The sequence below is a fragment of the Sorghum bicolor genome, chromosome 1, assembly GCF_000003195.3.
Source record: "Sorghum bicolor cultivar BTx623 chromosome 1, Sorghum_bicolor_NCBIv3, whole genome shotgun sequence".
NCBI lineage: Eukaryota > Viridiplantae > Streptophyta > Magnoliopsida > Poales > Poaceae > Sorghum > Sorghum bicolor.
Window position 1 is genome coordinate 14,307,804 of NC_012870.2, and position 25,782 is coordinate 14,333,585.

Below are 25,782 nucleotides of genomic sequence, written 5' to 3' on the forward strand. Positions count from 1 at the left end.
TGGGAAGAGTCTGAGAGAGCGGTAGAGTTGTCAGGTTACACTTGGGTGAGTTGGGTGAGCTGTTGCCAGACTGCGGCGGGTTGCTAAAAGTACATAAAGATCTGTAATTGAATGTAGCGTTAACGAAGAACGCAATACATAAACACCGCAACTCTGTTCTCTGAACTTTCTGAATCCATTTGTCTGTTCCATTATGTTCTGTCCCAATTCTTCCTCTTCTTCTACGAATTTATACGATTCCTGGCGGGATCGTAACAGTTGGTAATCAAAGTGGAGCGGTTTGATTCAAGAGGGGGAATTTTTTTTCTGACATTGCGCTTGATCTGGTACCATATCGGAAACCATCTAAGGTGCAACTGGAGATGGCAGTGTTTGTGGAGAACCTCTCCACCAAGTTTGATGAACTCTCGACAGAGTTATTATAGTCTAAACCCCACATAGTAATCCTAGAGTTTTGAATCTGAGTAAGCTTTACAACTTTGCTTAGGGCTTGTTTGGATCCATTAGCACTAAGAATTAGTAGCTAAAATTATTAGCACTAGTGGATCTAAATAGACCTGCTAATTATTAGTTGGGCTAACCACTATTAATTTCATTAGCTAATTTGGAGTTGTGAATGGATGCTAATAGTTTATATGTATCTTCGACTCAATATCCAACCACCTATTAGCTGGTTAAAAAACAGTAGCTATTAGCTTGCAAATTTTTAGTCCTAAAAGATACAAACATGCCCTTAATTTGGTTGGTTAAATCTTTCACATAACAATAATATGTGTTATTGCAGAAAATGTGACCAGCGATACAATCATACAAAGGGTGGAACTGTGGAAGATAGCATGTGCCATTAAAATTTACCAGTTGGGCAACTTTATCCTGTCCACCATTGCACTGCAGCGCTAAGTAATGCCTACCTCAGTAATGAGCATGTGCGTTGGTACACTGTCAAATATAATGCCATAACTCTTGTTTATTCTTGGCACAAGGCCAAGCTACCTTTCAGCCATTTGTGCTATATATATATCTCTATATCAAAAGACCCCATCTTAATGCAACCACCCATCTTACTAGGTCAGACAAATGCTAGAACACAGAAACGTTCAAACTTACCATTGTTGTTGGTAACAGAAACATCCACACTTAAATATCACAAAAAAAATCCTTTGTAACTAGTAATATTTTTTCTATGCTTCTTCTCGGCTATGAACAAATTAGCACGTTGGGGACCTTGGGGTTGAAAGCACAAGTCCTCTGTGACTTTCGGCTTCGATAAAGGGTTGGCCTTGGGGAGAGGTGCACCAGGTGCAGCCGCTCAGGCTCCGCTCTCCCCAAGCATATCAGACTAGGTCCAAGGAAAACTCAGAGCCCAACAACGGAACGCAAGCGGTCTCTCCAAGCTCCAGCCCGCCCGCTCGTGCCGTCCGTCTCTCCCAGGCCCTAGACGACCACCTACGCGTCTACATCTCCTCCACGCGAAATGCCTTACTCTTGCAAAGCTGCAATCCTTCTCCACTCAAATCACCATGTACCAGTAGAGTCCGAGGTTTAAATACAATCTATAGCGTCGTCTCCAGGTCTATGTAAACATCAAGGCTCTAGCACGTACTTGCACCCCCAACGGGAGGTTAAGGTTATTAGGGCTATGATTTTCTTGTTTCATCCATCCGATCCTTCAAGTGTGAATCTGTGAAGAGTTAGAGTCTGTAAATAATAGACAAAATAAGTAGTAAGAAGTTGGCCCGGATTCTTGATGCTCATAGTCATATGTTTTTCTACTAATAATTTAGGTGTTGTAAAATTTGTGTTGCCAAGACATTTGTCTGGCACTGAGAAAAAGGAACCAGTAGAAGATCAGTTTATTCAATCACAAAAGCTGGCATACATAAGTTTTTTATTTACCTTCAAGTAGTGTTCTTACTTAATAATTGACACCAAATCTTAGGCATCAGTACTTCAATACAAGGTGGACTACTCTCCTGTAATGGATCGGTACCTGGATTCAAACTTGTTGCATTGCGCCTTAGGGCAGCTAGGCTATGAGCGATCAAATTACAGGAACGAATATATATGGTAAGCTACCACTCGTGAGGTGAAATTACAGGAACGAAGATTATATTGTAAGCTACCACTCATGATTGCAAACTTGATGTGTAAATAAGTATCCCTGCCTTGTATACTGGGACACAGTTTGTAATCTGGTTTTCTTATCCTTAACTTTTTAGCAAAATAAGAAAAAAAACTCTCTCTAATAGTTTGACATTTTCTCTCCTCATCTTTTCTAACCTCAGCAAAAATTTATCCCAAGCGCGTCTATATGTGCGCGGTCTAGCACGCATTTGGAGTTTCTCGGCCTGTCTAGTAAGCAGGAAGAAAGTCATGATTCCAGGTGAGAAAAACACAATGGAAAAAGATCTGGTGGAAGAGCTTAAACGCGTATAAAAACAAATTCAGGGTTCCTGATATAAAACATAAATCCGGATTATAGAAAAAAGTGCCGAGAAAAAAATTAGAATGAAAATATAGGAAACTCTTGAAAACGACTTCTTTTTTTCTCTCCATACTAATTTAGGAGTTGGCAAATATAATATTTTAGGTAACAAAATATGAGGATCTCTTGGAAATACTCTAATATCCTCTAATCATGCGAGGCATGGGTGGACATGCAGCCCCTTCCTTGCGCATAGCTGCATCCTTTCTTTTGTGCGGTTGTCGTCACATCCTTCTTTTTTCTTTTTTTTTGTTTCCATGGCTAAACTAAAATGACAACTATTATTCTCATGTCATGATATGTATAAACCTACCATATTATATGATTACAACTGTACACCAATAATAATAGGTACCAGAAATAAATTTTTAACAGGTTCATCATGTATAAAGCTTGATGATATTTTATGTTAAAATTAAAAATCAGACATATTGCATACATAATTGAGAGGATCACCTAATAAGACAACAGGTAGCTATCGAAAGTTTCATATATGACATAGGGTTTCATATATACGTGCATATATGTTGGGCATATATACACACACGTTATGTTATAAAATTTCATATATGACATAGGGTTCATATATATGTGCATATAAGTTGCGCATATATATATATATATATATATATATATATATATATACACAGAGAGAGAGAGAGACACACACGTTATATTGTGTTCTTAAGTAACAAGTGCGTCAAAAATAATTAGTTTATTTTAAGTAAATTATATTATGTCCAAAGTTGCAAAAATAAAAAGATCCATCATATCTAATATATCATGCATACATCAATTAGATCTAAAAAAGATCTTTATATCTAAACTGTACTTATTTCATCTATTACCCTAAAAAGTAATACATAGACGATTCTAGCTCTCCGATCTAATCAAATGAACGGCTCATAGTCATTTGAACCACAACAGAAAATGTGACCATCGATAGAAATTTAATTAAGGGATAGTATGTATCAAGTTTGGCAACCTTATCCTTTCCACCATTGTACTGTACTGCAGTCATAATGTCTCTACCTCAGTGATGATGAGCATGTGCGTTGGTACACTGCCAAATATATATATATATATATATATATATATATATATATATATATAATGCCATAACTCTTGTTTATTCTTGAGAGAGAAGGCCAATTAAGCTACCTTTCATTCATTGGTGCTATATATATCTCTATACGATCAGAAATGCTACAACACACAGGCATCCATACTTACCATTGTTGTTGGTAACAAAAATATCCACACTTATATACCATAGAAATATCCTTCCATAACTATTAGTAATTTTTCCTATGCTTCTTCTCGGCTATGAAGAAATTAGTATGCGCCTATGAGGCATCAGGAAGCCCATATACTCCCGCGTTGGCGTTGAAAGCACGGCTTGTGGTCGTCCGGCTTCAAGACAGAGTCGGCTCTGTGGAGAGGTGCACCAAGTGGAGCCGCCCAAGCTCCAGTGTTCATCCCCAAGCATATTATTAGCTGTGAGCTAAGGAAAACCGAGATACCAATAATGGAAGGCAAGCGGTCTCCAGCCCACCTGTCCATCAGTCGCTTGTCTCGCATCTGCGAGTAAACAATCTGTTTCTCTCCCAGACACTAGACGATCACACATTTACGTCTTTTTGCCAAGATCACCAAGTTTGTTTGTAGTGTCTCCTGGTCTCTGTAAACATCAAGGCTCCAACACTTGCACTCCCACGAGAGGTTAAGGTTAAGGATCGATTTTCTTGCTCCAACTACCCTTTGAGTAGAGTATAGATAATAGATAATAAGTAGTAATATCGATGTTGATGAAGTTTGATTCTTATTCAAGGTTCATATTACTTCCAGTTTGTTATTCTTTCGTCTTTCTACGTCGCAATATCGATGTTGTGCTGATCATCATCATCATTACCTAGCCTAGGCATAGCGATGAAAACACTCGAAAAAACCCATTTCTACTTCTGTTCATTTATTTTCTAAACATGATCGGGTTTAGAAAATGCGTGTTCAGAAACGGAACTGGAATATGTGGGTGTACGAAAATGAATCAATATGGTCAGAAATTTAACTAATACGGTTGGAAGTTGGGAACTTAAGTAAGATACCGCACATCTGTACACTTACAAATCATAATCACACACAAAAATAGTTCACAAATGACAAAGTTCACTCACAATTCAAAATAACTTAGCACAATTTTATACTCACAATAGCTAGGTCCACACATAATAACTTAGTTTGGAACTCTTGAATTAAATGTACTATAAAATGTGTTTTCGCAAAACATTGTTTGGTTGGCCACCTCGTTATACCCAACCTATATATGAGGAAGAAGAAATTTTTACACAGGAATATAGTGTGTGTGTGTGTGTGTGTGTGTATAATGTGTTTTAAAACATTGCTTGAACGGAGGGAGCGTTTAATGCAATTGGCACCAGGTTGCCTCAAATTCAAGCATCTCTCTCTTGCTCCCTCTGTTCGCAAAAGAATTCAATTTTCAGTTTTTGAGAAGTCAAGCCATTTAAATTTAATTAAATTTATATAAAAATATTAACATTCATGATATAAAATAAGTACCATTAGTTACGGAATATATTTTATTAAAAAATTATTTAAACAAATAAATGCTAATACTATTTACTGTAAACTTGGTCAAGTTTGAGTTAAATTGACCGGCACGGATCTCATCTCATAATTATATTTTTTATGCATGGAGGTAGTACTTTTCCCATTTTGCGATGACCACCTTGTTTGCTAGGCGATGGCAGCTGCACCGTGCGCCCCTATGAGAGAGAGATAGAGTCACAAGTGTGAGAGGGATGAGATTTATGGACTGGGTTGTTGGGCCTTCGGAACAAGCTATTATGTTTGATGGGTCTGGCTTGAATTCGGTAAAATCCATGAAAAGTTCGACCAAATATTGAATTTTAAAAATAGAGTAAAAAAATACCTCTCTTGTTACATTCCGTACTATTTATCAATTTTTTTCCAAAAATACAGAAACGAGCGAGTTAAATGTGAAAAAACCAGATGGTTTGGAACGGTGTTTTCATCCTTACCTAGGCCCGGCCAGACATCCATTAGAGCCCCAAGCATCCGTCCATTAGAGCCTCAGACATCCATCCATTAGAGCCCCCAAGCATCCGATTTCGGAAGTTCGGATGCCTAGGAATGCTGCCTGGACCAGGCAGCCCCTGGGAGGAGCAAACCAAACAGCCCCATCATCATTGTGCTCCCCAAGAGGCCAAGACAGAAAAACGAATGCTAAGGTATTCAAATGGGCTGGGAATTGTGAGATTTGGTGCCATGACTCTACTAGTTTAATAAAGATAGGCAAAGGATGAGAAGAGGGCAGGGGAGAGATTTCACGGCCCACAAATCTGAGAACAGCGGAGAGATATACAGTACTCAATGTTAATTACCCTAGTTTTCCATGTTAATTAATGCACCATTCTGTATTAAGCCTGTTCATTTGTCTTATAGCCGTACTTTTCAGCGAACAGTATTTTTTCAGCAATGGCTTTTAAGGTCAGCGAATAGCCTTTTATTGTTGTGAAATATCCACATGTTTTGTGTATGCATGTGAAGTCCCAAATCCCAATATAATGGATGTGAAATATCCACCAGATTGCTCACCATTACATCGTTACCTATAGTTCTTTTCATTTACAACTGTAGGCGAGGTGATGATGTACCCTTGAACAAAAGTTCAAATAAATTAATGTCCCGATCCATAGACATTAACTTTTCTTTTCTTTAATAAAACACAAGAAGATTTTCTTGACTGTACGTAACATGGAGGACGTATGCAGAATGCTGATGAAAAGCAGGGGAGGTGTGTGAAGCAATCTGGTCACAGTCATAGAGCTGGAGCGGTAAAAGTGGGGCGCTCACTGCACTACATTCGCTCGTAGCCGTTCACTTGTCAGCACATCCCTTCTCCTTTCTCCTCTTCTTCCTCACGCCATTTCACATGCTCCATTCCTTTTGCTGTTCCTCGTAGCACCAACGAGTCAAAGGTTTGCACCTCGATCGATCCATCCATCTCTTAAAACTCTCTCTTTTACTCTGATGAAGATTACCGTGTTCTTGCTAGTACTAGTAGACTGTAATGCACTAACTTACACTCCTAATAATAAGTAATAATAATAATAATAATGATGATGTTTGGTGTTTGTTGATGCATGGGGTGTAGCAGGTGCCGATCGAGTGACCATGGTGAAGATCTGCTGCATCGGCGCCGGGTACGTGGGCGGGCCGACGATGGCGGTGATCGCGCTCAAGTGCCCCGCCATCGAGGTGGTGGTGGTGGACATCTCGGAGCCGCGCATCGCCGGGTGGAACAGCGAGCGCCTCCCGATCTACGAGCCTGGGCTGGACGACGTCGTGAAGCAGTGCCGCGGCCGCAACCTCTTCTTCAGCACCGAGGTGCACCGCCACGTGGGCGACGCCGACATCGTCTTCGTCTCCGTCAACACCCCGACCAAGACGTGCGGCCTGGGCGCCGGCAAGGCCGCCGACCTCACCTACTGGGAGAGCGCGGCGCGCATGATCGCCGACGTCTCCCGCTCCGACAAGATCGTGGTGGAGAAGTCCACGGTGCCCGTCAAGACCGCCGAGGCCATCGAGAAGATCCTGGTGCACAACAGCCGGGGCGTGCGGTACCAGATCCTGTCCAACCCGGAGTTCCTGGCGGAAGGCACGGCGGTGCAGGACCTGTTCGCGCCCGACCGCGTGCTCATCGGCGGCCGCGAGACCCCCGAGGGCCGCGCCGCCGTCGCCAAGCTCCGGGACGTGTACGCGCAGTGGGTGCCCGGCGACCGCATCATCACCACCAACCTGTGGTCCGCCGAGCTGTCCAAGCTCGCCGCCAACGCGTTCCTGGCGCAGCGCATCTCCTCCGTGAACGCCATCTCCGCGCTCTGCGAGGCCACCGGCGCCGACATCACCGAGGTGGCGCACTCCGTGGGGAGGGACGCGCGCATCGGCCCGCGGTTCCTCTCCGCCAGCGTCGGCTTCGGCGGGTCCTGCTTCCAGAAGGACATCCTGAACCTCGTCTACATCTGCGAGTGCTACGGCCTCCCCGAGGTGGCCGCCTACTGGAGGGAGGTGATCCGGATCAACGACCACCAGAAGAGCCGCTTCGTGAAATGCGTCGTCTCCTCCATGTTCAACACCGTCGCCGGCAAGAAGATCGCCGTGCTCGGGTTCGCATTCAAGAAGGACACGGGGGACACCCGCGAGACGCCGGCCATCGACGTCTGCAACGGCCTGCTCGGGGACAAGGCCGTCATCAGCATCTACGACCCGCAGGTGACCGGGGAGCAGGTGTCGCGGGACCTCGCCATGAACAAGTTCGACTGGGACCACCCGCGCCACCTGCAGCCGCTCAGCGCCACCGACCTGGCCAAGCAGGTCGCCGTCGCGCCGGACGCCTACGAGGCGGCGCGCGACGCGCACGCCGTCTGCATCCTCACCGAGTGGGACGAGTTCAGGACGCTCGACTACAAGCGCATGTTCGACGCCATGCACAAGCCGGCGTTCATCTTCGACGGCCGGAACGTCGTCGACCCCGCCAAGCTCCGGGAGATCGGCTTCGTCGTCTACGCCATCGGCAAGCCGCTCGACGATTGGCTCAAGGACATGCCAGCCGTCGCGTGATCCATCGATCGATCGATCCATCTGCAGGAGGACTCCTCATATATCGTAGCTTCCAGCTTCCCCGTGCATCCATCTTGCTATTCGTCATTAATTAGGTTTCCCCGGTAAATTTCATTGTGTTCTGAATTCACAGCCTTTTACAAGTTATTAGCTCGATACAGTATGTCTTTTTTTTCAGAGCATGTAAGATCGATTAATAGAAATCCTTTTTACATATATACATGCATGGAGTATACTATAATAATATATATAAGTTTTGCTTTGTTCGTAGCTCTATTTATATATGCTTTCAGTGTGAAACATTGGCAAAGCGTTGATCATGTTTCCTACTTTCCTATCATGAAAGTTAACTCCGGAAATGATCAGTGAAGGATCTTACGGCATTGAAGTGAGTCAAAATATGGACATCATTGAGTTTAGGAGCAATGGAAAATAGGAGTACTTCATATTGTATAAGGCACTTGCAAATACACTTCTCAAAAGATGCTTTAAGAAAAATCACATTTTTGAGTGTTATAGGTAGGCACCCACGATAATTTTGTCAATTTTAAAATTTGCCTGCCTAATATTATTTCAGTACACATCCAAGTGTACGTGCATGTGTGTGTGAGTGTCTTTCAAACAAAATTTCGTAGGTCGATGTTAGCCTTCATTTTTCTCGTGGCCCCATACTACTTTACTGTGCTTGCCATGGCGCCAACCAAATGTCGGTTCTCTTTTTTTTTTTACCAAACTGGAGGGGTTTATACCCCTAAAAAAATTATTGAAAAAGACAGAAGTCACAAACCTACAAGAAGAAAACGTCTGCTAACTGAGCTTAAGGGCACTCCCAATGCAAGACTCTATCATGGAGTCCAAGACAATTAATTACATATTATTTATGGTATTTTGCTGATGTGGCACCATATTTATTGAAGAAAGAGGTAGAAAAAAATAAGACTCCAAGTCTTATTTAGACTCCAAGTCCACATTGTTCGAGGTAATAAATGACTTTAGACTCCATGATAGAGTCTGCATTGTGAGTGCCCTAAGAGACAAAGAAAGAGGAGAAGAAAATAAAAGCTAAAACTGAGAGGGCCCTAGCTAGCTCAGATTTAAAATCCATTGATTAAACCTTGGTAAGGATCTTCTTATTTGGTCCTCAGACCTAAAATGTTTTTTGGCTGTATGAAAACTTAGATTAAGCTGGATTACCCAGCACACATCAAGATTATTATCTCCATGAAAAACGGTACTCACAATTGATCTTTGAAGTTCTGGAGATTCTGGAAAGGACCGACATTGTAGTCTACTTGAATGTCAATCCATGCCCAACACTGAGAGGCGAAAGGGCAATCTAAGAAACGGTGAGCGAGAGATTCTTCAACTGATCCGTTACGTAGGACACAATTGTAGTCTCGGAGTGTCATGTTTTTCCTTCTAAGCAGTTCACTAGTGCTTAACCAGTCCTTCATTAATAACCAGAAGAAAACTTTGTGCTTGATTTGCCGAACACAAACGCTGACTTCATGGAATGTCTCTGGTGGGTGTCTGCTGCGATCATGTTGCGCAATTTATCGTAGGTGAAACATGAAATGCGTGGCCGCACTACATGATCCATGGACCAATTGCTGATATCCATGTTGTCTAAGTAGAACATCTATAATTGATAATTCATATATCAGCACAAGGGAAGTAATAAAATTTTATTTGCCATAAAAGATGGGAACATGTAGATCTATGTGAAATTACCTGTAGGAAAAGATAACAGCCGGTTATATTGGGTGCCTTGCTTCCAGTTTCAGTGTCGGCTTTATATTTCGCAGCTGATGCAATTAACCTTTTATGGACATAGGCAGCCCAGTCGAACTCATGAATTTTTTTGGGGTTGGACAGGGCGCCCCAGTAGTCGACGTGCACATAATCATGCTTTGCTCCTGGCACAAATAGGGTCGACATTACAAATACCACAAAAGCAACTCTGAAAGCATCCTCTTGGTCGGGTGTCATGTCACTGCTGTACTTAGTACCGACTAGCTCTTCAACTGCCTTTATACTCTGTTGATCTTTACCTGATAATGGCCAGCATTGAAGCTTCATTCTCTCTTTCTCCGTCTTGTCCAGTTGTCCAGCCTCACTGATTTTTTTACCGCTAGCTGGTATTCCAAAGATTAGGCCGATATCTTTACTGGAAAACTTCAAGCTGCTCCCATCAAGCAAGGTTAGACAAGACTTTCTTATATCTACCATCCCCATCAACCATGCTGAGAACCGTCTGTTTGTAGACTTAGAGCATCTCCAAAAGACTTTGTATATTTTTCCTAAATGCTAGGAATAGTAATTTTGGTGAAAAACTACCCTCCAACAGCTTCTCTAAATGGTCATCCAAATATAGCCATTGTCTATTCCGTGTTTTTCGCTAGCCAAATATAGAAGACGAGAATGACTCTCTAGAGTGCGCATGAGATTTAGCAAAACTGTTGGAAAGTAAAAAAAATATAGAAAGCGATTTTTATGCAAATGACTCTCCAAATGATAATTAGAGAGTAAAATTTAGAAAGACTCTTGGAGATGCTCTTAATTGGGGGAAATTTCAGAAGCCCACCGAATCCTATGGACTCAACTAGTTTCCTTTTCCTATCATCAAATGTGGAAATTATGTCATGAATGGCCTTTACCGAGCACCTTGCCTGAATAGGTCTGGCATCGGAAACCATTGTGGCATCATTCACACACTTGTGCTGTCGGTTGGAGCAGTCTGAAACTGTTGGAGTAGCCGATCTTGTGCCGGACGCGCTACCCATTTCGAGTTGAAACTCAGCGGACACACCAATGTCGCCGTCTTGACCCACCTTGCTCCTCCCTCCAGAATCTGCCATCGGGGGCAAATCGGACATGTTATATGAAATCTAACTAAAAATAAGGAGCATCAATGGCGGACAAAAGGCAAATACATCAGCTAACCTCTTTTCCGGGGAGGAAGATGAACAGGCACACCAGCCATCGTCTGTGGGGGCCTTTGGGGGTGGGGGGGGGGGGGAGGGGAGGATTTGGGAAGAATCCAGGTATGCGAGGAGGAGCCTTTTACCTTCCAGGAGCCAGTGGAATTTTTTTTGAGTAAAAGAGCCAGTGGAATTTGGTGTACAGTAGAGCATCCGAGGCGTCGGGTGTCTCAAGTAGAGTTGATTGATTTTGGGCAGCCGTCTGTGATACTCGTCGACACGTCAACTAATGACTCAGAGTCTTTCAGGTTGCCATTACTATTCGCCCGAGGCCTTGTCTAGGTTCTTGTTTAGTTTCAAAAAAAATTGCAAAATTTTTCAAATTCCCCATCACATCGAATCTTTAAACGTATGTATAGAGTATTAAATATAGACGAAAATAAAAATTAATTGCACAGTTTGATCGGAATTGACGAGACGAATCTTTTGAGCCTAGTTAGTTCATGATTGGACAATATTTGTCAAATACAAACAAAAGTACTACAGTGTCGATTTTATAAATTTTTTTGGAACTAAAAAAGGCCCAGATGTGAAAAGATTTTGGATTTCGCTACTGTAGCATTTTCGTTTGTTTGTGGTAAATATTGTCCAATTATAGACTAACTAGGATCAAAAGTATATCGTGATTTACAGGTAAACTGTGTAATTAGTTTTTATTTTTATTTTTAGCTATGTGATTTTCAAGCTGCGATTTTTTTTTATTTTTAGCCCAAATTCGAAACATATTTCAAATTTGATCCGATTTTAAAAATATTTTTCAAACTAGGCCGTTTGGACCCACCACTATGCATGGCGGGGTAAATGTACAGGACCCCGCCATACATAGCGGCGGGCTACTCCTGCTGACGTAGCATGATTCAGGGAATATTTGCTGACGTGGCTTACACGTGGCGGTGTACGTGGCAAAGAATACTCCGCTACGCATCATGGCGGGTTAGGCAACCCCACCGCGCATCATGGCGGGTACTCTGGCCAGACAAAACAGTCCCTCTATCCATTTACTGTTGCATCACATCAGGCACAGTCTCACACGCTGCATGCATGAAGTGCTGACAAAAGGCTGAGCTGCTGAAGTGCTGACAAAAGGCCCAAGTGCATGAAGTACCCCGCCATCACATCAGGCAACTCCTCTTGACCCACAAAAGGCTGCAACTGCATGAAGTGTTGAGCTTAATGCATCTAGGCCTTGTTTAATTCCAAAAACTTTTGCAAAATTTTTCAGATTCTACATCACATCGAATTTTTAACGTATGTATGAAGTATTAAATATATATAAAAATAAAAACTAATTATATAGTTTGGTCGAAATTGACGAGACGAATCTTTTAAGCCTAGTTAGTCCATGATTGGACAATATTTGTCAAATACAAACGAAAATGCTACAGTATCGATTTCCAAAAACTTTTGGAACTAAATAAAATAGTTCACACTGTTCACTTTGATCTTGTTCACACTGCTCACTGCTGGCCTTGTTCACACGCCAAGTCAGCTGTCACGTCAGCTTGCCCACGCGCAGTCTGACCCCTCTCCGTGCATACACACATACACACTATGGCCTGGGCCTTGTGTAGTTTGTAAAAATTTTTAAGATTATCCGTCACATTAAATCTTTGGTCGTATGCATAGAGTATTAAATATAGACAAAAATAAAAACTAATTGCATCCTATCATGCAACTTGTATGGTTGTTACTTTGGTTCTATATAAGCTGCAAAATGTGCAAATGGACATGAACTTGTCAAATACTCCATGATTGGTATAGAGAGAAATAGCTCTAGGCCTTGTTTAGTTCCAAAATATTTTGCAAAATCGATACTGTAGCTATTTCGTTTGTATTTGACAAATATTGTCCAATCATGGACTAACTAGGCTCAAAAGATTCATCTCGTCAATTTCGACCAAACTGTGCAATTAGTTTTTATTTTTATCTATATTTAATACTTCATGCATATGTCTAAAGATTCGATGTGACGGAGAATCTGAAAAATTTTGTAAAATTTTTTGGAAACTAAACAAGGCCCTAGTACCCCTATATATTAGAGGTGTTTACCCTAAAACAAAGTTTGTCGGCTTGTCGCTGGGGTAACCTTCTACAATAATATTAGTTACCATTCTTGGATCTAATTAATTGGTGCAATAAATTAATGTGAATGTATTCATTACATACCCTAGCTTATAATGATAGTTTTTTTAGATAAAATTTGGATGCAAAATTGAAGTTTTTTATAGGACACATATAGGGAACCTGATGTTGTCCTTGTTCGTTTGGCTTGATATTTATTATGAGAGAAAAACTGTAGAATAATTCGGCTGATAAACTCAAACGAACAAGGCCGTTGTTTTTTAGTTCCTTTTTATCTCTTAGCGATCTGTTTGCCCATTAACAGATCGCAAGTTTTTTTGTTTAGCAAACAGATCGCAGCTGGAGGTAGAATTGGTATATAACGCCCACTAAGAAAACAATGCATCAGAAAGCCCACGAAGCATTGTCTATTGGGCTTGGGTATTGGCCTTCTACTGCCTCTGTACTGCTCCTCAAGGAAGGGTTAGATGTGCAGTGTCTCCGTACGGCCAAACATAAGGTCTGGAATTTATGAAAAATAAAAGAAAGCTAACACTTGAGAATCTGAGATCTAATTAACTGGACCCAAGGACGGTAGCTAAATAGTAATGTACAATAGTCTTAAAAGCGGGGTCAAATGTAAATTTACCAATAAACAGGGGTTCTGTTATCACATGGAATTCAAGGTACAAGAGAAAACCATAAGAAAAATGAGAGTATTAAAGCACAACAGCCATGGTGTTGGTAAAAAATTCACCATGTGTACAGAGTATACAGACATTATTGAGCTCAAAGAGAGCCAAAAAAAGATGATCCCAACTTCTAAAGTTCATAGCCTGATACCTCATGTCTCTTCACCCAGCTTATCATCAGTAGGTTATTGCATCAAATTATTATACAAATGTCTGTGTACAAAAAGACCTATATTGAGCGAATCGAAATCTGTGAAACCCACTATCAACTTTTCTGTTGTAATCACAAGCCGAAAAAATAAAGGCCAAAGAGAAAAAACAGTGAGACTTGGTCACTTGGAAATTCCAGACTCCAATAATAATATCATATTAGCAGCTATTGTACTTTTCTATAACCAAGCCATGTCAACAATGGACATAAGAAAATGGAATTGGAACTATTAGCTCCATAAGACATGCAAACAAATCATTCTTGTGCTATACATGTGAAGTAAATCTGAATATGAGTTAGCACTAATCTCTGAAAAAAAAATCAAGATTCATTCAAACCTTACCATTTGGGGAGTAACTATAGCAATATTTATAAGGGTTTAGAGTTTTGTTGAGGCACCAGGTTTGAACATAACTCTGCAAAGGGAGATATATGAATGTATAGAGAACAACTGCAGCATCCTCATTCCTTGAAGAATAGAAAAGACAGCAGGCTGCTAGTCCGCATCAACCTCCCTCCTTCAAGCACATCTGTTGTGTGAATATGAAGCTGCAAGCACTGATACCAGTATCTTTTGTTGCCTCCACTGCCAGACCCAATGCCAACCATTGCTTTGTTCCTATGTTGCTACAAATACAGAAAGGGATGCAGGCTTCTATGTGAGGAAATAAAGAAATCAGAAATTGAGGCACTGCATATTGAACTGGACTACCAAAGCAGTTCTCAGGATCATTTTGTGGAACAATGTAGCACAGTAGTTATTTTCAGTGAGATAAGAGTTCATTTAAGTGGTGCTGAAAAGGCACCTTGGTCCTAACTTTTAAGAAAATAACTTTTTTTTTCTCACCTGTGCTGCCAAAATAATTTCAGAAAAGTTACAGCAGACTGAAAACAAATCCATATTCATCACCTACTGCCTGAGAAACTTTTTTTCGTTCACATACAAAAAATAGAGAATGGCCCCTCTAGAAAAGGCATATTTATGGACTTATTGTTAGATAGTTCAAGAAAATTTTCATAATATATAAAATGCGCACAAAATGTCCGTATTGTTTTTATTACAAAATCTCTGATGTTACCCCTCTAAAAGAAACTCAGATGTTATTACAACATAAACAGATGGGCATGTACCTTAGTTGGGACATACAGACCAAGACTAGTAGTTGAAAATATGACAGGAATTCCAACTATCTTCATATAGGCTGTGCATGGACCAGTCAACTTAACATTTCCAGAAAATTAAGAGCTAATCAACTGGTAAAGGTGCCAACAATGAACTACAATAGTACATCAATAAGAAATGTTCCGTTAATGTTAAAACATCAGAAGATTTGTGGAGCACTGCACAACAAATTCCTCAAGCAGTGTTCTTGTGAGCACATAAAACACAACGCCGAGGGCGATGGACACTGGTAGGGCAGGCAATGCCTTGCGGAAGAACGCCAGCAGGAGCAGAGTGATGCCAAGCCCTGCAATGATGGCAAGGTAGCAGGCATACACTGTCATGTAGTCATACATTGCTGCCCTACCGACCAAAACGCTGTAGAATATGAAATCCCCCAACCCAAGCTTGATCGCCCCAGATGAGCTCAACCCAATGCCATCTTCACCTTCCACCTCTTCCCCAGATCTCTGTGGACGTGGCTGGATCAAAGGTACACTCATTTCAGCAACAGCCACTCTATGCTCTGGCAATGCTGAAACCTCCCCAGCTTGTGCAACAGTAGAATCAGAGGAGCTGAAAGCAGCCCCCAATGTAACCCTGGGCCTTGAATTACTAACATCACCAGCAAGAGTGGCAGCTTCATGAACTTGGGATGATGAACTGTTTCCAGGGTTGGCCTGAAGATTCCTCCCCAACACCTCCCCAATCACCTCAACCGTGGAACTTTCATCCAAATCCGCACCGGGTTGCCTCCCTTCCCTCCACAAGCGCCAATTTCGGCCATGGCGGGGATCCACCGGCCTGGCCTCATAGACCAAGGCCGGTATCTCCTCGTTCCTCTGTATGGCCAGCTCAAGCAGCACCCTCAAAGGGCCACCGGGGAGCAGCACGGCCGCGAGGTCGTAGATGGCCATGGCGACGAGCAGCGCCCAGGTGGTCCACTCGGGCAGCATCGTGAACCAGAAGGCGGTAAGCACGGCGACGGCGACGAGCGCGGCCTGGTGGAGCGCGATGGGGACGGATGCCGGCGCCAGCGCGGCGAGCGCGAGCGCCCCCGCGGCGTTGGGCAGGAGGAGCGCGAAGGAGACGGCGTCGAGCGGGAAGCGGAGGCGGGAGAGGAGGAGGAGCGCGACCTGGCCGCCGAGGACGAGGAGGACGGCGAGCGCGGAGAAGCCGAGGTAGGCGCGGAGGCAGGGCGTGCAGCGGAGGTAGAAGAGGAGCGCGAGCAGGAAAGTGGCGGCGGTGACGGCAACGACGAAGGTGAGGGCGGTGATGAGCGCGGTGGGTATGTCGTCGCCGTCCCCTCCTCCGGAGACGCCGCCGGTGGCGGCTGCGATGGAGGCGGAGAGGGGAGAGGGGGAGGAGGGCGAGGAGAGGAGGGAGACCAGGAGGACGACGAGGAGCATGCAGGCGGAGACGGGGTAGACGATGCGGGTGATGTCCTCGCCGAGCGAGTCCAGCACGGTGGTGCTGGCGGGGACATCGCCGGGCACGGCGGCCGCCGCCGCGGCGTCGGCCATCTGGGTGGATGTGGAATGGGGATCGCTTCCGCTCCGTGGGACTTGGGCGAGTATTGACTTGTTTATACGCCACTCCAGGCTCAGTTAACAGTTGAGTCTTTTCCGTCTGGTGATTGGTGCCTCTCTTCTCATAATTCTCAAGATTTGCCAATTCTAAATGCCTAATCTCAAGTTCATGGAATTATCTGATTCTCCATCTTTGTCAGGCAAAAATGCTTTGCAAGTTTGCAACAACCTGAAACAAGCCTGCTAAAGTGCTAATGCTATGCACCAGGGTACAATGAAAAATGAGACCATGGCCCCAATTCGCTGGCACTGAACACAGTTCAGTATTGTGGAACAGAACTGTAGTGCTACATGTAAGAACACTGACCATTTGTAATGCCAGGGTACTACTACTAAGCAAATCTACCAAAGGGCATCATGACATCAATATCCTTCACATTAGGAGCTAAGCTATATAGTTTTTTTTTTCCCAACGGACTGATACAGAAACTGTGACAATCATGGCAGCACTGGATCACACCGATAGCCTCTTTTGGTCAGTTCAGACTTTGGACTCCTGCTGCTGTAGTTCCTGTAGAAACCTGAAAGGTTGAGACAGAACAACTGGCTACCCACTTGGCCACTTCAAGCAGCTGCTTTCGGTTGAGACACTGCAGAGTTGGGTGATGCTGCAACCTTTTCATGAACAGGAACTTTGCGGAACTTCCTTGCGGCATGGCATGCCAATCCTTTGCTGGATGTTAAGACCTAGCCACAGAGCTTGCAATCGTGGATTGCTATCACCTTCAACACTTGTGAAAGGCTGGTGAATCTCAGCTTCACATCAGAGTTGCGGCATTCTGGCATCAACAACTCAGCATCCCCAGTTTGGAGGTGACCAGAGTAATCCACTCCATCACACTCTTCTGCACACAATGGATCAAGTTGCCATCTAGTATCTCATAATACTCATGACAATGCTCATAAGCTGAGTGCTTAAGTCCATGCCGGATCCATGCCAGAATGTCCTGAAATCATCATCAGAACACATGCAGCATTCACCTCATGACCTCCTCTATCCCATATGTCAACATCACTGGAGTAGACATAGGGACATTGTGGTCCCATTATCCATTGCTCTCTCTCTCTTGGCACCTCCTCTGCCACCATCTTCCTCTCATGTCAAGTGTGTGCTCTCATGTGCAACAAATAAGTGAACGGTGTGAGGAATGCCCATAAAAGAATCATGAAGCAAGTGAGCAATTAATCTGTACAGCATATCAAAAACATTAGGAGAATTAAAATGTGGTTTCCCGAGTGGCTTACTTGTCAATTTAATGCGGATTGGATTGTATGGTTATGTTTGTTCTTATGAACTAAATGGTAAAATACAGTCAAATAAGATATAAACACGGAAATTGCTCAAGCTCAATCGACAGAAAAATTGTTTCTATACATCTATAAAAGAAATACCTGGTAACACCCAACTTTGCAGGACTGCAGCTATAACAGTTGGATTTTAGGAGATATGGTCATTAATATTCCTCAATGCTCACTCCAGCCAATCATTGCAGATAAAAGATCCACTGAGATTCCATGCATAATTGTTAGCAATACTAACTAAAAGAATGGGTCAACAAGCACATGATTTTAAATACAACAATTGGCATAGTAACACTTCTTACCTGTGAATGCCTGCTGTAACTTATGCATATCATACCTAACATCATGAATCAGCACTCATAATCCCATTTACCTGTCCCCAGGATCCACTGAAACATATGTGATGTGAGGTTCCTCTTCCTCCCAGGGTAATTTTGTATTTCTGCAAACACAAGGTACCAAACAGATGATAAAGTGAAGACATAGTATTATCAACAAAAATATACACAATAATAAAATTAACAGAACACCTAACCTGAATTATCTGTTTAGGGAAAATCACATATTCAACATACCTAGAGATGGATCCATGGATCCCTCATGGAGGAACACAACAATGTAAGGCACCACAAGCACTACTCAGAAAAGGTACCAATAGTTTTGTACCAACCCTATTGGTCAAATGCTCAAATTCCTTTACGTTGCCGAGTTTCAGTGGGATTACAATCGCTAGCAGCATTACACACGGGTTCAGGATCTACAGGTAGTAGCTCAACCCCTCTAAAAGGCACTTCCTTTCTGCAGTTTCTAATCATGTTTAACCTTCTAATTGCATCCTCCATCTGTCTTTCAAGATTTTCAAGCTGCACATACACTGGAATAAGACCCCTTTCTTCTATATCCTCCAGTAGTTCCTCTCCATTCTGCATTATCCCTGTCGAATACATAGCTCCAGTGAGTGTGATATAGGTAGTAACATTCGGCCAAAGTCCCTTAGATTTCATCTCTTCATAAAGATCTAGTGCATCAGAGATACGCTTGTCTTTGCATAAACCAGTAATTAGAACATTATAACTGACGACATCAACCTTCAGTCTACACGACTCCATCAACCTCTTCAAGTGCAAAGCGTCAGCAATCTTGGATTCTTTGCAAAGACAATGCATTAGAGTAGTGAAAGTAGCAACAGTTGGCACCATTCCTGAACGCATCATAGTACTGAAAACTATGACTGCCTCCTCAAGTTTTCCACATTTACAAAGTCCTCTAATAATTGAACTCTCAGCAACGTCAGCAGGCACAATGCCAAGAGCTTTCATTTCTTCTTTTAGCCTGAACGCTCTATCAATCTTACCAACCCGACATTTTGCATTGACCAATGCAATATAGTGTGTATGGTTTGGTTGAAGCCCCACTTGTAACATCTCACGTAAAACTTCATGACTCTGGTCCAGGTAATTTTTTCTGATCAATCCATTTATCATGGCACTATAAGTTTTACTGCTGGGTGACATACGCAACCACTTCATACAATTGAAAAGTTGTAGTGCATTATGCATCTTGGATTTCTCACTGAAAGCTGTAATCAGTATATCGAAAACTAACCTATCAGGGAAAATGCCTTCTAAGACCATCTTCTCCAAGAACTTCACTGCAATGTCAATCAACCCACACTCAGAAAGCCCAAGAATGAGCAAGCGATATGTAACATTGTCTGGCCTGATTCCTTTCCTCACCATATATTTGTACAGATATAAGGACTTTGAAAATTGTCCCCCCTTGACATACCCATGCATAAGTATGTTATAGCTAGCAGAGTTTGGATAAACCTCACTCTGATACATATCAGACATCATCCTTTTTATAGTATTTATGTTTCCACCCTTGAGGTACCCATTCATCAATGAATTATAGGCAATACAATCTGCATACAGGCCTTCCTTGCATATGATCTCCTGGAAAACATAAGAAGCAGCCTTCACTTGGCCTTCATTGATCAACCCATTCAGCAAGCAGGTATATGCAACAGTATCAGGGACTACTCCTTTGTCCAACATCATCTGCAACATGATTAACGCAGGCAAAATCTTACCTTTCCTGCAAAAACCACTGAGAAGAATGGTGTAGGTATGGATGTCAGGTAAACAGTTATTTTTGACCATTTTCTCACATAGATCCAAAGCTTCATCTAGAGTTCCATATTTGCAAATCCCAAGAAGCAGTGCATTGAAAGTTTTCTCATCAATAGCAGAAGGTATATCAAGAAGACAGAACATAAACTGCTTTGCTTGTACCAAGTGGCCTCCTTGACATAATCCTCTAAGCAAATTCTGATATGTGCAAACATTTGGAGAATGGCCATATCTAACCATAGCATCATAAACTGTAAATGCCTCAACTATATTACCTCTGTGGCAATAACTATCTATTATGCAGTTAAAGGAGACAGAATCAAATGATATCTTCATCCTAGACATGTATTGTCTGAAGTGTTCAGCCTCTGTAATCATTCCCTCTCTATAGAAAGCACATAATAATGCATTATGGATAACTGGATTGGCAACTAGCCCCCTTCGATAAATGTCCACAAAATGCTTTAGTGCTTCCTTGACATACCTTGCCTTACAATAGTAAGAAATCAGAGTTGTATATAGCACATCATTAGGTAAAATTCCACTTTTCTGCATCCTTGACAAAATTTCTTCTGTTTCATGAATCTTAGCCATCCTGCACATACCATTGATCAATGCTGAATAAGTGACGATATCTGGATCAATTCCATCCTCAAGCATACTCTTCAAAATTTGTTTAGCCTTGGAAATCTCACCCACCTGACAGAAACCATCTATGAGAATAGTACACATCGTCTTATTGATGGTTATACCTCTCGATTTCAGATCTTCCATAAGATGTAGAGCGGGTCCTAGCATGGAAACTTTGCAGTAACCATTCAACAAAGCACTATAAGTTAGCTCATTTGGCATGACACCAGTAATTTGCATTTCTGACAGAACACTTAGGGCCTTATCAATTCTCCTGTTTCGGCAGTACCCATCAATCATTGTAGTGTAAGTAGCTACACTTGGAACAAAAGTTTGTCTCAGCATATGATTAAAGACATAGTGAGCATGATTTATCTTACCTTCACCAAAAAACCCATTGATCAAAGTATTGTAGGTACATTCATCAGGTATTAAGTCATCTTTCCTCATTCTTTTGAGCAAAAGGAAAGCACGCGCACTCCTCTTTATTCTACATAATTTATCTATCATGATGTTATAGGTATATATATCCGCCGGTATACTATCCCTCTCCATATCTTCTAGAACACACAGGGCAGCCTTAAATCTCCCCTTCTTAACATACCAATGTAGTATTGTATTATAAGTGACAGAATTAGATAGGCGACAGGTCTTCATCTTCTGAAGCATATCTTCAGCCTTTCTAAATTCTCCATTGGTGCATAGGGAATTCAGAAGAATATTGCAAGTGGTAACATCCAGAGGAAAATTATGGGCCAAACTCTCTCTCAAGAATAACCAAACATACTTTGATTCCCCTTGCTCCACAAGAGCCCTGAGGATGGTATTGCAAGCAATAGGTGAAGCCTTAAATCCACAGTCATCCATAAAGAGAACTGCCACAGCTGCGTCTAGCACTTTTCTTTCCTTGACATAAGCTTTGACAAGGAGTTCAAATACAACATGATTGGTGGAATCAAAACGTGAAATGATCCGCAAGAGGGAGGTAAAAATAGCAGTGCAGGAGAAGCCCATCACAGCAAGACGCCTCAACACTGACATTGCTTGCGAATGCATTTGAGCCTGGATGAGAATTGGGACAGCCATACAGTAAATGTAGGTAATTCGGTCTAAACCTGATCGCTCCACTATAGAACTCAGTATCTTCAAGGCCAGCTTCCCATCAGACTTGCCAAGGCTCCCAAATTTGTAGGCCATATGATTCAGGGTCTCCCACCACGCCATAGTCTGAATGGTAATGATGCTAGTATCCATTCCATTTGCTGAAAGAAAGAACCAAATCAATGAAACAGCGAACTGATACCAACCAGAAAGAAGAATAGCACACAGGAAATCTGCCAGGGCTTGGAGTTTGACTTCTAACTTCTAAAGGAAATGCTACTTCAGTCTCTAGACTCTAGGATTGGCATCTGGTACTGGCACACTATGATATGTAATGTATGTACATTTGTCCAGTGGAATGTGGAGATAACCTTCAGTCGAACTGATAGACAAACAGAAAACAGCCCTAATCAGAGTTTGACATGTTTATTACAGTAATTGTTAATCAATTTCATTAGAAATCAGTCTGCAACGGATGCTACAAATAGATGAAGAGAGAATCAAGATAGAAAACATGTGTGGAAGTGGAATGCACAACCAGCAGCGTTCTGAAATCTTCAGAATTGCAAAGTGATGAGCGCTTCTAGTAATTGCTGAAAGCATGAAGTCAGGGTAACTCTTATAGGCCTGGGTTTTGCATTTTGCGCTAGAAAGACCAACTAAAGTACTAATACCCAATATCTTACCCCTAATCCTTAGAATTAACGAGCTAACGGAACATAGAAATAACAAGTTTGCTGACTGACTGTGACTGTTCCTATTTTTGCTGACACTGGTTGGGCTCAGGCAGCTTGCGTTTTCGGCTTTTCGCGGAGAATTTTACCTGAGGTGGTGTCGGAGCTGGCAGCGATACGGGGGCGGACGGGCGGCCTAGCGCGGGAAGGGAGCCGCGAGGAGCAAGCCGCTGCCTTGCACTCGACGATCCTGCGGCGATACGAGGAGTGCGCCAGCGACGAGAACGGACGCGCCATGGTAGCTGAATAGTTAGCGACCGACCCCCTGGCGATGGCGTGATGAGAAGTGGGGACGCCGGCGCAAAGGCGAGCCGGTCACACGGCGGGGTGCCTGCTCTGCCGTCTGCCCCCGTCGAGCGGCGGCGCTGTGGGAAAGCCGGAGTAGGAGAGGAAGAGGGAGTGGAGCGACTTGCGTCTGCAAAGCCACGCGCGCCACATCCACCTTCCAATTTTTGATCCGATGGTTGCCAGCGTTTCAAGGAAATTTAACTAGTAATCTGCAAATGCACAAACGCATCAAGTAAATGTTGTTTAAGAAACCGTGATACACACTTTGAGTAACAGAAAGGAAAGCACAGCCGTGAGAATGAACCAGGAAGAATCTCATCTCAAATTGATAAGCATTCATACATCTGGATGTATTCTATTTTGTATTTGTGAAAGTCATTCTGCGAGACAAAGAGAGAGACCTGGTTGGTGGCTATGAAAAAAAATTTTAAAAAAACTTTCATATTACTATTTGAATCACACTACATAAGTACACACTTATCCATGTACGCACAATCAAAGATAAATGCACACTGTTTCGCAAAAAAAAAAAAGAGATACACGCACACACCCTGCTTCTAGGAAAACCTCCAAAGCACTGAAAGCATGTTTGGTACTACTTTAATAATTTTGCTCCATAAACTAAAAAGAGAGTTAATGGAGCAGCTCATTAGGTGCTCTCTTAGATCGTGTTTGGAAATGCTTCACAAACTCTGCTCCACAAACTTCACCGTAGAGCAGCTCCATAAAAAATTGGAGATTGTGGAGTACCTCTTTAGTTGCTCTCATAACCTCATCTTTTTTTCCTCGAATTGAGTGCGTGAAGCTGAAACTGTTTGGCTAATAAATCTTAGTATTTTTTTTATAGAAATTTAGTTTAAGTTTAAAAAATTGACTTAGAACAACTTTAGAAATTGATTATTTCGTGAACGGATGGAGTACTTCCTCTATCTCATTTAGACGACGTTTTATAATCTCTCATGGAAACCAACGAAAAGTCATAAATATTTCTCGATGAGTAGAGGGATAGAGGCACACTCCTACGGTTCCCTAAAGTAGTACACTGCCTTATTTACTTCCACCTCAAAACCTAAAAATTTTCAAGATTCTTCGTCACATCGAATCTTTAAACGTATGCATACAGTATTAAATATAGATGAAAATAAAAACTAATTGCACAGTTTGGTCGAAATTTACGAGACGAATCTTTTGAGCTTAGTTAGTCTATGGTTAGACAATAATTACCACAAACAAACGAAACTACTACAGTGTCGTGAATTTTTTCTCAACGGGAGCTAAACACAGCCTAGGTAAAGCCAGGTCTTTGTTTAATTTAATGGTTCTCTTTTCTCCTGTCATGAGGGTGATGTGGGGCACCCTAACCCCCCTTCATCTTTGGGCCTACAAGCAGGTTATCTGACGAGTACAGATATGAGATTAGAGCACGCTCAACGCACCAGCGTGGCGTGCAGCCCTAGAGGGCCACGTAGGCTCGGATGCCTACTTGGAGGAGAGAGGAGGTGAAATGGTGGCCCTGTAGAGAGTCAGTGGTGCTTGCAGAAGCACCTATGGCCTGGTCAGAAAAAGATGTAGCTCTAGCTAAAAACAGAGAGAGAATATCATCATTTCTTTGGATCAAAAGCTGAGCAGTAAAAAAGGAGTGTACAATGCTGTTGCTGCGTGCGTTGGGGTCTATATGCCTGAAATTTATCTTGGTCTATGTGTATTTTGCTTTTGGTGCGAAACCACCAGGGCTGTTAGCCCCCGTTGCTGCTGCCCTTAGCACTACCCAACGGGCACATACCCGTCCATCTCTCTGGTGTAGCCTAGGCTCCAGACTCCTACCTCCCTATTTATACACCGGATCTTCATCACACAAAAGAGTAGCCGTGCAGCATGTCCTGCTACCTGCAGAAGTCACGGAGGCTTAACTCACAAAACGCAGAAGCTCCCATGGAGTAGGCCATCTACTTCCTCATCTAAAGAGTAAAGAGTGTCGCTACACGATTCGTATTGGTCAAACTTTTTTAAGTGTAACTGGATTTATAGAAAATACTAGTAAAATTTGTATATCTAAATAACTTTTTTATAAAAATATATTTGGTGATTCACCAATGATACTAATTATACATCATAAGTATTAATATTTTTTTTATATATACTTGGTCAAAGTTAAAAATATATAACACTCAAATATTTTTAACTTTGACCAAATATTTATAAGAAATCATTAATATTATGGTGCATAATAAGTATCATTATATCAATTATTGAATATATTTTTATAACAAATTTATTTAGAGATATAAGTGTTATTAATATTTTCTATAAATCTAATGAACCTTAAGAAAGTTTAATCTACACAAGACTTAAAGTGACACTTATTTTGGGACGTTTATCCCTAGTCTGTCAGGACTGAAGATAAAAAAAATGAGACGGTGTTTGCAACAGAAAGAGAGGTCTGTATTGAGATCTGTATTGAGAGATTAATAGCTTCGTTTATCCCTCAAGTACTTAGGCCAGTCTCAATGCATAGTTTCATGACACAGTTACCAAGACTATAAACTAGGTAATCGAGCCAGATGAGTTTCATGGAGATGAAACTCCTCTCTTATCTGATGAAACCCCTTCATTTAATGACGCTACCAAGTCAGCAATTTTGCTTATGTGGCACCCTATTTAATGTGCATGACACTCTCATGAAACATGCATTGAGACTGGCCTATTCCGCATAGATCAAGTATTGATGGGCACAAAGGCCACAACGCAGGCAC

General features: G+C 42.2%; 3 protein-coding genes across 13 annotated transcripts in view; 1 reads left to right on the forward strand and 2 right to left on the reverse strand.

Moving 5' to 3' along the window:
- Nucleotides 6,418-8,366, forward strand: LOC8064517 (UDP-glucose 6-dehydrogenase 2). Of its 2 annotated transcripts, none has more exons than XM_021463644.1 (2): nucleotides 6,418-6,504; nucleotides 6,684-8,366. In XM_021463644.1, exon 2 carries the CDS (start codon nucleotides 6,701-6,703, stop codon nucleotides 8,144-8,146), a length of 1,446 nt encoding a protein of 481 aa, XP_021319319.1. In that variant the 5' UTR covers nucleotides 6,418-6,504; nucleotides 6,684-6,700; the 3' UTR covers nucleotides 8,147-8,366. The 2 variants fall into 2 exon arrangements, with proteins under 2 accessions (XP_021319319.1, XP_021319315.1); XM_021463640.1 differs by having other exon boundaries at nucleotides 6,496-6,593.
- LOC8064518 lies at nucleotides 9,227-11,149 on the reverse strand. Of its 2 annotated transcripts, XM_021451812.1 has the most exons (4): nucleotides 11,090-11,149; nucleotides 10,198-10,997; nucleotides 9,878-10,062; nucleotides 9,227-9,785 (listed from the first exon to the last, which is right to left on the reverse strand). In XM_021451812.1, exons 2-4 carry the CDS (start codon nucleotides 10,379-10,381, stop codon nucleotides 9,600-9,602), a joined length of 555 nt encoding a protein of 184 aa, XP_021307487.1. In that variant the 5' UTR covers nucleotides 10,382-10,997; nucleotides 11,090-11,149; the 3' UTR covers nucleotides 9,227-9,599. The 2 variants fall into 2 exon arrangements, with proteins under 2 accessions (XP_021307487.1, XP_021307486.1); XM_021451811.1 differs by having other exon boundaries at nucleotides 9,878-10,997.
- LOC8062529 (presenilin-like protein At2g29900) overlaps nucleotides 15,091-25,782 on the reverse strand; it is a 41,239-nt gene continuing 30,547 nt past the window's right edge. For 5 of the 9 annotated variants that reach the window (XR_002455414.1, XR_002455411.1, XR_002455412.1 and 2 more), the window contains 5 exons: nucleotides 22,831-23,238; nucleotides 18,720-22,168; nucleotides 18,447-18,586; nucleotides 18,235-18,347; nucleotides 16,949-18,029 (listed from right to left, as the gene is read on the reverse strand). Coding sequence is in view for 2 of the 9 variants with exons in the window: in XM_002466791.2 (XP_002466836.1) it covers nucleotides 15,406-16,776 (1,371 nt within the window). In the remaining 7 variants the exon portion in view is untranslated. Of the gene's footprint in view, nucleotides 18,030-18,234; nucleotides 18,348-18,446; nucleotides 18,587-18,719; nucleotides 22,169-22,830; nucleotides 23,239-25,782 lie in introns of those variants that run through there. The other 4 variants (XR_002455415.1, XR_002455416.1, XM_002466791.2 and 1 more) reach the window with 4 other exon arrangements.

What these genes read in the sequence shown, in the direction of transcription:
- LOC8064517 (XM_021463640.1), top strand. Translation starts at nt 6,557, where the DNA reads ATGAAGATTACCGTGTTCTTGCTAGTACTAGTAGACT. An exon ending in CTTGCTAGTACTAGTAGACT is followed by an intron (nt 6,594 to 6,683) that starts GTAATGCACTAA and finishes GGGGTGTAGCAG; the next exon opens with GTGCCGATCGAGTGACCATG.
- LOC8064518 (XM_021451811.1), bottom strand. Translation starts at nt 10,381, where the DNA reads ATGGGGATGGTAGATATAAGAAAGTCTTGTCTAACCTTGCTTGATGGG. An exon ending in GCTGTTATCTTTTCCTACAG is followed by an intron (nt 9,786 to 9,877) that starts GTAATTTCACAT and finishes TATCAATTATAG; the next exon opens with ATGTTCTACTTAGACAACAT.